At 38.4% G+C, this 13,997-nt stretch overlaps 2 protein-coding genes across 2 annotated transcripts; both read right to left on the bottom strand.

Moving 5' to 3' along the window:
- Positions 1-798: 798 nt before the first annotated feature.
- On the bottom strand, positions 799-7,620 carry LOC148419183 (cAMP-dependent protein kinase type II-alpha regulatory subunit-like). Its single transcript, XM_088422741.1, has 10 exons — positions 7,270-7,620; positions 7,149-7,184; positions 5,831-5,970; positions 4,886-4,992; positions 4,664-4,817; positions 4,484-4,585; positions 3,227-3,301; positions 3,086-3,151; positions 1,884-2,022; positions 799-1,236 (listed from the first exon to the last, which is right to left on the bottom strand). The coding sequence occupies exons 1-10, from the start codon at positions 7,523-7,525 to the stop codon at positions 1,112-1,114; spliced, it is 1,200 nt and encodes a 399-aa protein (XP_088278867.1). The 5' UTR covers positions 7,526-7,620; the 3' UTR covers positions 799-1,111.
- A 7-nt stretch (positions 7,621-7,627) lies between these two features.
- Positions 7,628-13,730, bottom strand: slc25a20 (solute carrier family 25 member 20). The gene is made up of 10 exons (XM_088422742.1): positions 13,575-13,730; positions 13,371-13,487; positions 12,977-13,069; positions 12,636-12,763; positions 12,473-12,563; positions 11,372-11,489; positions 11,220-11,292; positions 11,026-11,135; positions 10,069-10,193; positions 7,628-9,409 (listed from the first exon to the last, which is right to left on the bottom strand). Exons 2-10 carry the CDS (start codon positions 13,473-13,475, stop codon positions 9,347-9,349), a joined length of 906 nt encoding a protein of 301 aa, XP_088278868.1. The 5' UTR covers positions 13,476-13,487; positions 13,575-13,730; the 3' UTR covers positions 7,628-9,346.
- Positions 13,731-13,997: the final 267 nt, after the last annotated feature.

The raw sequence follows: 13,997 nt of genomic DNA on the forward strand, positions 1-13,997 counted from the left end.
TGGAAAACCTGGCAGAGACTTGAACTCTGGGATTGTACCAGAACACAGTATGGAAATAGATGGGTATTCTTGATTTCTTTTTTTTTTTCTCTTGGGTGTAAATACTTGTAACACAAGAAGGTTGGCAGACTCTACTGTGGAGTCTGCTGATGGCACTTCATATTTTGTAATTCAAATTAAAAAAAAAAAAATACAGAAATCTTGGAATTTTAAAGGATATTCCTTTCATTTTTATGGTAATTGGATGATTATTGTTTTGAAAGGAGATAAGCCAAAAACATCTATTTCTGGCTCATGTTTAAATCTTTGCTGAATCTATATATATATAATCAGATGTATAATTCGTTGGTCCCATTTTAGGTTAAATTAATTTAAATTTGGTTCTACAGCATGCTGAATAATGATGGTTAACCTTTTTTTTTTTTTTTTTTTTTTACTAAATAACAAAATGTTCATGTTCAATTTTTTTCACATGCTTTCTTCATTTGTAATTTATGACTTTGGCAAAATACCACTAAAAAAAAGGTAATTATGTTCAGTAAGCTATTCAATTTCATAATCCAAAAACCATCTTCCCCAATATCAGAATCGTTCAATCCTAACCAAGCATCACCAGCCAGTCATCTATACACTTTGTATAAAAAAATGATTTCTTACGAGAGAAATTATTTACTTAACACATCATAACTTGGTAATAATTCTTATGAGCACAAATCTTTCTAATAGAGATAAATAATCTTTTTTTCTACAGTATTTATTTCCAAAATGTTCGAAAGAAACCAGCACACAAATGGAGTTGCAAAGTTTAATAAGTCAGATAATGTTGGCACAGCGCTCTGTCTGAAGTCTTCTTTTATAGGATCAACAAAACTAACCAAAATGAAAAGAGGGTTAACATAAGTTGGGGCTATTATTTGCATGAGTGCAGGCACATTGTACACAGTGAGGCCATTGTGTGGAAAACACAAAATGAGGTGTGTCTCCAGTCACCCCAATACAATTGCCTTCCTATCTTAAAACCTCTGAAGCGAAACTGATACAGTATGTATGACATCCACCGAGTTTCTTCACAATATCCCCAAGTTTTTGTCAATAGTGCGAATATTACATGCTAGTGTTTTAAATCCACGCTAGAGCCAAACAACGCCACAAGCTGGTCTTCATACTGGGAGATGTTCCTCTTCATGATCTCCTTACAAGGGCCCAACAAACGCTCAAACGCCTGGATGTCAATCACTGCAACAGACGGTGAATTCATGTGAGTGCATTTTGATCCATGTGTGTGTCAATTCCACATTTGTCATAGCGATGCATACGATAAACAAATCAAAACCTAATTTGACTGTTTAATTTCACTTAAATGATGTTCCCGCTAGCGTAATACCGGAACTAAGACTCAGATATGGTAGGACATGTAATTCTACCAGTCTAATGTTGCATTTCCAATGTGACAATGTAGGACAGTAAGGTAAAAGACAACAATAGCTGCAGGGACATAGCAAAAAATTTTGGATAATAGTGAGTACATTGACTTTTTTTGCACTGTCAATCAAGGTAGCATTTAGCATGCGCTTAAGTAGTGGCGCCACCACTGGTCACCAGATTGATGAGTGATTCAAGTTGTTCTAAATAGTTCCTGGTGAGGATTAATTGTATTTTAGATCTTCAGTAAAATTGCAGTGTTTTGGTCTTTAATTTTGGAAAATCTGCTCACTCCCAGGTACATAACATGAAAACAGCAAATCTGTGATTTTTGCCTGACGTTACCAAGGTTAGTTGTTTTGTTGAATTACCAGCTGTGAAAAAGGTAGTGAACGTCACTGGGTAAACGTTACAAAATAACGTAAAGAGGTCACTTTTTGGGTGAAAAAAAAAAAAATTACCTAAACACTTGGTTTCTCCAACAGCGTAAACAGATGCCGCGCGAGGTTTGTTGGTGACGAGCGCCAGCTCCCCAAAGTATTGACCTCGAGAGCAACGAGCGACCTCGACCTCTGCATCGTCCTGCTGGCCTGCCTTGGTCTGTTACCAAACAAGTTGTGACAAACACAGACTGTGTCATACTTAAATGACTATTAACGCTAGAAGACGAGGTGCTAATTCATTTCCTTTTTTTAAAGGGAGTAAACCCAAAGGTTTTCTCTCCAAAAATGTGCTCTATGTCCCACTAGTCAACATGATATTCTGATCAATATTGTGTTCATGGAATATTTATTAAGCAGCATTCCCTCTTCATGTCGACTGAAAATGATATCACAGTTGTTTAGAGCTTTAGTAACAACCAATCATGGCTCAGCTTGTAACTATCACTTGACCTATGAAGAAAACAAGTGAGGGACGATTGGTGGTTATTTGATTGGTGGAGCCCTGAGCAATTGGTTGATTTTGATTTTGCTGCTTTATTTAAAATTCCATAAACACAATATGATCTGAGAGCGGTTTTGACACTTTTGGGAGCACATGGCGCAATTGAACAGAGAACTTGGGGTTGACGTCCTTTTTAACCCTTGTGGCATTGTTACAAACTATGGAAATTCCTTGGATTTATTTTTTTTTGATGATATAAAAGAATAAATGGAAGTGTTTTACTAGGGAGCTGACATTTCTAGTAAATGATTAAAACATGTAAAATTTCCAAATCGGACACTTCTATGTGATTGCAGCTGGACGTGCATGATTGTGTGTACAAAAATAATCATTGTCCAAATTTTGGACCATATAAAACCATTATAATTACAATTTTTGAAATGCATTTGAATAGGATTTATGACATTGATTTTACTGCGATTTTTGCAACATCCCGTTGATCGGCGGTCAAACTATGTCAGCAAACATAAAATTCTTTGTTGACTCGTGTTTCACCTCAAGACAGTAGGTGGCGATAGAGACCAGTTAACCTACATATGTATGGTTAGAACTGATGCCACTGAACAATGAGTGGTTGAAGGAAAAAAATGTCCGTAAATAACTCTAATTATTTCGCCTTTGAAAGCATTTGCAAAATTAGGAGAAGAAAACATGAAAAATAGAAAATTTTGAGTGCAGTAACAACAGTATGCCTCTCATACGGTATCATCAGCCTTACTTTGCTTTTGATCATGATCCTCACTTGTCCGGATTCCACGATGTAGAAACAGTCAGCCGAGTCTCCCTGCAGCCATGTAAACGGCGCTATTTTTTTACTTCATGCAAATTGACTGCCATTCACATCATAAGCGTATGTTACCTGCGCTATAATACGTTCACCGTCTCTGAAGCATCGCGCTCCTACAACATCCACAATCTTCATCCTCTCCGAGAGCTGTTGGAAAAGAAAAACATCAGCACCCGAAATCGTGCAAGTCATTGTTCAATCCAAATTTCCAAAAAAATGTCGGCAAAGTAAAACTTTATCGTGAATTATGTCATTGGATTAAATCAACCATATGAGTGAGGGCAGCTTTTCAATGACCACTCACACAGTAGGACAGCTCAAACATCTATAGAAATATTCAACGCACCAAACTGCAATTCATGAGCATATTCTAGGCTATTTGGAAGCTTTTTATCATTCATTTGATGAACCGAAATCAGAATAGCCGCATGTCAACACAGGCGACACACATTTTACCAAAAAATGAAACCAAAAAGAGAAGGTTGTATAGACTTGTTTTTCAAGATCAAATTTAGCATAATCTAAATTAATAACGCAATAACCAGTCACCAGACTCACTCGTGAATTTGTTAGAGATAGTTCCGGGTGAAAACTAATTGCATGTTTCACTTTCAGAGAAAGGATGATGTCCGTTTTTTATTTTGAATACTTAGTCACCAGGGGAAAGTTTAAACCCTTAAAGGGACAGTGTGTAAGATTTAGACCATTTTTCATTACGGACAACAGGAGGTGCTGCAGGTGCTGTATTGACCATTGTCCTTAGCTATAACAAACATGGCCGCCTGGAGAAATGCCACCCCCCGTGTAATATCGTTTAATGATAACTAGAGCTATGATTATATTTAAAACATTCTCTTGGCCATTAAGAACACACGTTTTTGAAATTTACAATCATTTAATTTATTCCTTGTGAATTTATTCCTTTAATTTATTCCTAACGAATCTGACACACTGTCCCTTTAAGGACCATAAATGTATTCCATTATAAATTATACATACATTATAAATTATAATGAAAGTATTTATGAGGATTACTTTCAACACATTTCAATAACTTACTGTCTAATTCAATCAAGTTTTTTTTAAAAATATTTTTATGCTGTTATGTGCCCTAGTGAGGATTAGCAGATATAGAAAATGGATGGATGGATGCTGTTATGTATTATTTCCCCCAAAACGTTTCTAAGTTGAATAATTGAGACGGTTACGTTAGATTTTAATGCATTTTTCATTTTTTTGAGCAGTTACGGTGTTTTTAAACAATGCACCCTATAGCCCCTGGTTCCTATTATTGGACTGGAATTATCGAAAATATATCCACAAACAAACCTCCAGAGACTTTAGAAGAGGAACGGATTCAACGAAGGCCTCATACATCCTCCTTTTCTTGGCGTTATTTTTCACAATCAGCCTGTGGAAGGTGGCTCGGTCCTGCAAGAGCACCAATCGCGGCGTTTGAGTCTTCCTTCCGCTCGATCAAATCAGCGCGCCCATGCTGTAAAAGCTCACCAGGCCCCATAGGGCGCCTTCCTGCGTTGCCACGATGGTGGCGGCTCGCGGCGTGTTGTACATGAGAGCCAGCTCGCCAAAACTGCCCTTGTTGTCGTACTTTCCCACACGCACGCTCACCCCGTCCTTCGCCACCAGAATATCATAAGCGCCCCTGAGAGGGGACAAAACTTTGTTGGGGACCTCTTTTTGCCAGCTCCTCAGCGTACGCAAAGCACTCACCTCTCTATGACGTAGAAATTATCTCCATCATCTCCTTGGTCTATGATGTGCTCCTGAGGTTTGACCCGCACCTCGAACATGCCATCCAAAACCTCGGAGAACTGATCCTACAAGGACGGGACATCTGTTAGCAAGCTGGCCGCTTTCCCTAATAATCACTTGTATTTTTTTTAGCATATTAAGTCATTTTTGCACCTTCATCATTTTGTTGAAAGGATTTGGGAGGCCATAAGAGCGGAAGCGGGGCACAATTTTTGTTCTAACTAGGGCCCTCGGATCACTATTTTTTTTTTCTTTAAGACTGGTGCTATTTTATTTTTTTTTTGGGGGGGGGGTGCAAAAAAGATGCCCACCAATTAATTGGCCAATTAAAAAAAAAAAAAAAACTACACTGAATACAAAAACATTTTTTAGGGCAGGCTTGGTTAAGTGTAAATTAATTTATCATTAAAAAAAATACAGTTCCCAGAATGCATTGCAATGCATTTCATTAATGAAGGTAAAAGGTAATGAATATTTGTTATATGTGTTTGTATTACCAGTAAAGAATGTGCGCCATACACTGACTAACACATTTGTTTGTTGCGTTATATTTCTATTTTCATATTTTATTTTGACTTTAGGTTAAGTGTACAGTGACATCCAGGTGAAATCCTTGAACGTGAATTAAAAATTATGATTTTTCTTTGCTTTGAATGACAGGTTCACAGAATGTGCTAATCAAATCAGGATATTTATTTCGTGATACAAGGTGTATAATAAATAATGGCAACAGTGTTGTTTGTGCACCACTGTTGCAAGGGCTCATGTAAAGGTAAAAAAAATTAAATCTGCAAATATCATCCGGTTATTGAAAGGCCATAATGGGAGTAGTTTCAAAACAGCTGATAACCTCTGATGCGCTCTATATAAAGGTCAAACATGTCTTATCACACGCGTGTGCACCTGCTCCAGTGTTTTAAAGAGCAAAATATCCTTGCAGGCGTCCTGAAGCCTCCGGCGCTGCTCATCCGTCTTGGGGTGCACGACTCGAGGCTCGGCGTCGTCGTCGTCGTCGTCGTCGGGGTTGTAGGCCTCTGCACAAACTGCATCGGCTCACGTGTCAAACTCACCAAAAATGACCGTTGTGAAAATGACATGTACCGGGAAGTAATGCTTCAAAAGAGGATTGCATGCAAGAAAGGCCGGAATTGAATCCTGACCTCAGAATTGTGGGCTTGAAACCAGAGGTGTTCAAATTTAGAAAAATCGAAGCCTGCAAGGCAAGGGCCACTAAGAATTGTTTTTGTTTGTTTTTTCTTCATTTATCAAGCAATCCTCTCATTTGCATATTGTTTTTTTTTAATACTGCATATTACTGTGTTATTGGAAAACTGTGGAGTGTATTTTGGGATGTGACCATTGAACCTTCATTTACTTTTGATTAATTTCTTTAGCACTTAGCTAAAGTCTCATTGTAGTAGTTTTGCCAGTGCAACTTCCAAGTCAACAGTTTAACCAATGGTCGGATGCCACATTTGGCAGAGGTGGACTAAGACATTTAATCTGAGTAGGATACGAGGAGACACATTTTAGAGGGCTTTTAAAGAAGAAAACAAGGAGCCATGTTGCACACTTGTCATCTTGACCTCAAAATCGAAATCAATACTTCCATAGTATCTTTTTTGTCTCCCTTTGTTTGATAGTTTATTTTAGTGAACATAACACATTCTACATAATTCATATACAATCATAAATACGTAAATAAAATTGCAGATACTGGGTACTGTACGTAAAATTTACACCCCAAATTTACCCCAAATTTTGTACATTGTTATTAAATTTAGACATATATATTTTTTAATAATATATTGTTTTAACTCTTTTTGAGCACAGCCATTGATGAACATCTTTTCAGTTCTATTTCATAGTTTTTCCACTTCTTCACACATTAGCTTTCTGGTGTCGAGCAAAAACAAAACAAAAACAACCCACAGATAAGCCGCACCGGACTACAAGCCGCAGGGCTCAAATCCTGAGGAAAAAGTTGCGGTTTATAGTCCGAAAAATACAGTAATTTGGTTTGCTTATTTGCATTTTCGCAAAAGCTTTACAACATTTAAAACAAATTTAGTAGGAGCAAATATTTTCGCGGGCCTTGTAATAATGAACAGAGGGCTGCCAATGGTCCCCATGTCATAGTTTGTACACCCCTGTCCTAAAAACTATACACTATGCTGCACAGGCTTACAGTATATCAAATAAATTCAAAATTGTTACAGACCTGACACTCTGCGGTTGTATTTTCCAGTGGTGGATTCTGTAGACATAATTGCACATTTACTAGCATATCTTGACAAGACACACAAATTTATCGCAACTACACTAAGTAGTTTTATACTCACTAACGGGCTTCTCCTCCTCCTGTTCTTCTCTGTCATTGCGCTCACTCTCATTAGAGTTTGTTGCAAAAGTGACCCCTTTGCGCTCCGCTCTGCCACCCCGCTCCTTAGCTGGCACGTCATTCCTTCGGTTCTCCAAAATTTGCGTAAAATACCGCACGGCAAATGCCACCAAATCTGGCGGCCTGTTGCGAAGAACTTGCACCGTGTACCCCTGGAGCAGCTCCTTCAAACCGGCAGGGATCTCAGAATTGCTCATCTTTAAATCAGGCTTTCTCACAAGGTTCCGGTGCGTAGTAGATCCCTTTTTTACCGTTCATGTGAACACATTTTGAAACACAAGCAGACTCCACCCTGTTGCATCCGTCACATTCGCTTTATTGATTTCTTTATTGAACCCAGTCCGTTGGAAAGTATCGACCTAAACTTTTCCCTATTACGTGTAATGAAAGCCTGTCCATTGAACACATCACAGTGAAACCAATGAAAGGACACGGGAAAAGGACTTTTCATACTGCAAGTAAACTATACATGCTGGAAGTCCCTTTCAAGGTATATTTTATTATTTGCACATTCTACACGGGCACATTCATGTACATGTCACTCAATCTCAGTGGAAGTCCTTTCTGAAGCAACGAGTATTGCTGAAACTGATGCAAACGTGTCAACTCACAGTATAAAAACAAATGTACCTTTTCCCTGATATGTTCACATAAGGCAGAGGTAAGGCACAAAATGTCCAGCTCACTCCATTACTGCCTCTTATTACACACAACAAAAGAGAATAAACTTTTAAAAACAGGAGCGAGAATCTTTGAGAACTGTATTTCCTCATATAGTGGCAAGACGCAGTTATTTACTCAACTGCAGAGAGGACCAGGCATCCATTAACGAGTAAGGCATTTATTTAATATTCTTAAATACATTTTCCTGATCAACAATGGATAATGTTAATAAGTCTTTTTTTTTTTAAATGGTGGGGGAAATCTTTTTTGGAGCGTTCCGAACTCCTGTTTGAATGACAGTGTTGTATTTAAGCGCATAATGCTACCGACGGGGAGCTGTGGCATAGTGTGTGTGTGTGTGTGTGTGTGTGTGTGTGGGTGTTAGCAAGCTGTTTTACATTCAACAGCTACAGGATTGTAATTCAATTTTGTCTTGCCAAAAACAAGATTTCTGATATCGCAACTAGATTTCCTCCTATCAACAATTGCCTTTTCTATGTACAATTGTTTTCCCCGTATTATCAAATGCAATTTAAAGTTTTTGAATGCGTTACAGGAAGAGTTTTTTTTCCCAAAGTAAGAGCACATTGATTGGAACATGAAGATGATTGAAAACTACAGTTATAGATAACAACTGGATTTATAACCAGTGAAATTGGTGTTGTAAATTAACAAAAGTGATTCACTAGATTCTGACACTTGAATTGTAGCCGTAAGTAAAGACAACCGCCATACACATTAATGTATTTACAAATACTGGTCTCGTTTCTTGAAACAGCCTCTGCTGGTTACAGTCAAGTTGTGTTACCACAATGCTTCAAAGGCGTGATTTGCCACAAAAAATATATTTTTAAGCGTTACAACTATTTCATGATATCTTTAAATAATGTTCATTAAAATATGATATTTTTATATTCTGTATATAAATCAAATCACATTGGATCTTAACACAAAATAAAATAACTTTGCCAATCCGGACGCACCCAAGAATGTGACGCAAAGACAGAAAAAAAAAAACAAAACTCAATATAACATCTGATGGTCTAGGGTACAATACAGTGACCTCATTGACAATCACATAGCGGCAGCAAGGAGGTTTACTGTATGTTCTTTGGTAGGTGTTAGTGTTTTTTTTTTAGCGACTTTTTTTGTGCTCGTGTCTCAGATCCAAATGAATTACAGCTGCAACTCCTTTTCCCAAAAAGGAAAAACTGACATTAATTGAAACACTATTTGAGGAAATACAATTTGCACCAAATCCTACCGCCACACATTTTCATACACAATCAAGTAGAGAATTGGAAATCAGTTAAATGATAAAGTCCGAGTGTGTGTTATTTGATAGTACAATTCCGTCACAGGTTGGGAGCGAGCCAGTTCAGGAATTTCATGGCAAGTTCGAATCCCAAGAAGCAAGCCTGAGGACACAAACAAACATTAAGCTCCATTAGGATGACCCAGATTCTCCGTCACGCTAAGTATGCTGTTGTTGTGGAATACTTGTCAGTTGTATGCCTCCATTTGCATACTTGGTAATATAATAAATAAAGCTGCTTTGCCTTAAGCTAAAAGCTAAAACTATTAGTCATATTAAAAGTGATACTAGTAATCTATCCCTTTCAGGAGCTAAATGAGTCAAAAAATTGTGTGTTTGTTAACAAATCAAGCAGCGAAATCCATCCATAATAAATGACCAATCGCGTGTCGGCTTGCGGATGTCTCATTACCGAACTAGGGAAAGAGGTGAGCTGTGTCATTATTTGAGCCCCGAGCAACTGCGATCTCATTTTCAGTTGACAGCGAGTGACAAAATGGCTGCCCCGAGATGGATAAAAACTGGAGAATTTTGACGCTTAAATAATATTCCACAAACACAATATTAATGAAAATGCTGTGTTTAGACTAGTGGAGGAGGTGCATAGAACATACCATTCTCAAGAAAAAATGGGAATTGCCTTCCCCTTTAAAACAAATCTTTTAAATGCACATGTTTTTAACACAAAAAGTTACAATGCAAATACTTAGGTAAATCATAGTATAATACTAATGAATATGCAAAAACTATACATATACTCACAGCGTTTGCGGGAAAAGCTCGCAGCATGACAGCGGTGAATCCTTTATATAAAGAGGCAATGCCTTCCTCTCTGATTAGCTCACGCAGAACATCTCGAAAGCCATTGGGATATGTTCCCTCAGGAGCTACGGTGATTAAAACAATCAGATGATTAGTCTATTTTTTGCATCGAAAGTAGATTATTTATTGAGTAAAGAAGAAAATGGGCAATATCGAATGAATGGCAAATTCAAAGTGGAAAAAAAAACAGAAGCATGTCAAATTTAACCTACCACATAAATGCGAAGCACCCAGTTGCGACTACAGCCACAGCTAACGAAAGCAACAAAGCTGCTAATGTTTGCCAAAACTAAGTTTAAAACATCCAGTGTCTAAGCAAGTCTACGATGAACAAGATGGATGATGTTTTTTTTTTTTTTTTTTTTTCTAGTTATTTTGAAATTCACAAAAACAGCTTCATCCTTCCTGATGTTTGGAAACTAAATGTTGCGGCCAGCACTTGGGGCGAGTCTCAAATACAGCGCAAAGCAAATAGTTATAACTGCATCCGTTACAATAAAATAATTTAAGAAAAAAAGACTGAATTCACTTTTTTGTTATCATTTTTATCTTTTGCTCTGCCACAATAATAAAACGAAACTGACAATCAACCTCTGATGTTTTTTTCCATAATTTTTAGATCAAAATGAGATTAATTAATCCCGGCACGATTAAATCTCATTTTTCAAAATATCTTGACCGCAATAATCTAACATCACAATTCCAATATAAAACACAAATAGACATTTTTCTAGGCTAGTTAGAGACGTTTACTTGTTTAAAAAAAAAGCTGGCCACGTTTGCGTCAGTTTAGTCCCATATCTTGCATTCATTTATTTTATTACTTGACTTGAAGCCAATTTTTGCCGACCCATTCGAAGCCATCTCTTTTCAACGGTTAAGTAGGTAGAAAGACACCTGTTTGGAAGCGGGACTTGAGCACGTCAGGCGGAATGGCCACGGCCCAGTTAAATATTCCCGCCATCCCTCCGGCGAACAGCACGCTGGGAACGCTGAGCTCGTCGTGACTGGGCGGGCGGAAGGGAAAGCAGGTTTGGCTCCCGTCTTATTTATATCAAAGAGCGTACGTTCAGGCCGTCCGGAGTTCCCACCTCTTTCCCGCCGGCGTGAGGAGATTCTTCAACCACTCGTACGACATGAAGTACATGCCGCTTGCGGGAACGTCTGAATCCCAGCGCACATAAGGAACCCGAACGGTGAGGCGCCGGTAGCGGGTAATCGCCGGGCAAAATGGAAGCGGTACCTCGCATGAGAGTGAGCATGGTGCCCTTGTAGATTCCCCTGATGCCCGACTCCTTATAGAGCTGTTTGACGCAGTCCATCGGCCCGGCGTACTTCACGGTCCCGGATGAAGCCTGGATCTACACACACGTGCACGCATGATCATATTCGCCGACTTGGTTTTAGTCTTCATTCGAACCTGTCGTTCCATTTGAGGCCGAATGATTTTGGGAAATCTACCTTGTGATAAGTGATTGCAATTTAATATGGGATTATTTAAGACCATTTGACAGAATTTGGGTTAAGATTACATTCATTGTTAATTTTTTATTTTTTTTTTTAATTTATATAGTGTCGTTTTTCTGTCGTTTTTTGACTGACTATGGTCAGTCAAAATCTGTGAATTTGGCTGTCAGGTTCTCTTTTTTTGAAAATGGCTAGCATTAAGAGTTAACAGCTTTTCTATTTAATTTTAAATATTATTTTTTATTGCATTAAAAACAAATCAGCAAAATCACTTTGTGACAATATGTAAGATTTAGACCGTTTTTCATTAAAAATTAATAAATTATAAATTTCAAAAACGTGCATATAAATGTGTTCTTAACGACCAAGTGTTTGTTTTAAGTATAATCGTAGGTCTAGTTATCATTAAATTATATTTCATGGGGGGTGGCACTCCTCCAGAGGTTGCCATGTCTGTTATAGCTACGGACAGCCAGAGGAGGAGTGTGTATTGCTGTATTTACCGTAATGCCCCTAAAGCTCAAACGAGTGCATGCGAATAACTACAACTACTCCCTTTACAAACTAGAAATTGTTTAACATCACTTTAATTCAGTTAACTCTTTCACAAAATTACCTTCAGTTATATATTAATGTGTAATATAGTGCTTGTCAATGATTTCCCATTATAATCAACAATAATTTAACATGGTAAGAAACGTAAATATCAATATGATACACTACATTTCTACACACTCCTTGTAAACAATTTGAAACAGACACTTTACTGCTAAACTGTTTTGCGAACAGGCACATTGGTGACCCCTGATCCGAAAGTGGATTTTCACCTAACTATGGTTTACTGAACAATAAGGGAGAACAAAAGACATTAGCTAACCTGCAGTAGACATTTGATTCGCTCTCCAGGAGTCATGATGGCTGTGGTGAAGACGCCGGACAACATGCCTGCAGCAAACAGCTGTGGATACCTGGAAGGCGGAGGCAAAAATGATCGCCTTCATTCTTGGCAACTAGGAACTTGAGGTACAGCGACGACCTACGTGAGGATATCAGTGGGGCTCTTCTGCTGCAGTTTCTTGCCCAAACCAAAGCCGAAAAAACAGACGGCAAACATGGGTGTGACTCCAATAATGGGGGCTGCCATACCTTTGTACAGCCCCTTTACGCCCTGCAAAGATAAAGTGGTGTTATCATTATGCAGCAACTTACGGTGGATGATGTTTCCTATAACAGTGGGCCCAATTGTAATAGATGCTAGGCACATTATAATACATGCACAACCTTCTTCAACATTTGGCAAAATGTTTCCAAGCAACCTCCACCTGAGTCGTTGAACGTCAATTACGGTATTTGACCTCAGGACAAAATTGCATGACCTCACCTCTTTAGCTAAGGTCTTTTTGAAGCAATCAATAGTCCCCGCATACAAGAGGCTCTCTCCTGGTTTGGGCTTTGGCTGAGTCTGCAGACGCACCTGAGGAGAACATTTTGGACCAAAACAAGAAAAATCTTGCCTTAAAGGGGGAATTCCACTTGCATTTTGAGTGACAGGGCATGTACAAAATATTGGAGGATGGACGGTGCCACGCAGAGATGAGCACACGTGAATGTGGGTCAAAGTACTGTGTGTACTGGACTGTAATGCAGTACACTCGCCACAATTTCTTAGCAGCGTGGACATCTGCAGCAAAATAAAAGCGTTGTTTCGAACCCCGCAGCTGCCTTTGAATGGGAACCAAGGAATTAATGTTTTGTCACAATAACAGATGGCTTACTTTAATAGTGTCGAGGGGGTGACCCGCAAAAACGAGGCAGACGCCACCGAAACCTCCAGCGAAGAAGTTCTTCGTTGGGCTGATTGGCTGCGGCTGTTTTGACATTGTGACTTTCCGCTTTGGAAGGAAAAAAATAATCAAGGACTGTTATAATGTATTGCTACGGATACATGCATTGAAACAAAAGATAATAAATCCACTCACCTGGTCTGCCGCAGCTACGAGAGGAATTATTGCAAGTGAGCCGTGTAACCGCTGGACCTTTCACCTACATATAGACCCGGTAGGATTTGACTGCAACACACGGAAAGTGAGGTACGTTGTCATTTGTTGTCCGACTTTTTTTTCCCCTTGAGATCGTAAATTTGACTCAAATATTATAATATCGTATTACAATGGTTACAATTAATTTCATGCAGATGTATTACTCTAAAATTATTTAATAGATTTTATGTGGCGTTTTTCAAAGCTAATATGTTTATGGTCTAAGTCAATGGTTCTCAATATTTTTTCAGTAATGCACCCCTTGTGAAATATCATTACAGCCAAGTACCCCTTAACTAGTGCAAAGCATTTTTGGGTCTGGTTTATTAAAATGCGGACCCTTTCAAACTTCATTTGTATTGG

This window comes from Hippichthys cyanospilos, chromosome 9 (assembly GCF_059441005.1).
Source record: "Hippichthys cyanospilos isolate Australia breed blue-spotted pipefish chromosome 9, RoL_Hcya_1.0, whole genome shotgun sequence".
Classification (NCBI taxonomy): Eukaryota; Metazoa; Chordata; class Actinopteri; order Syngnathiformes; family Syngnathidae; genus Hippichthys; species Hippichthys cyanospilos.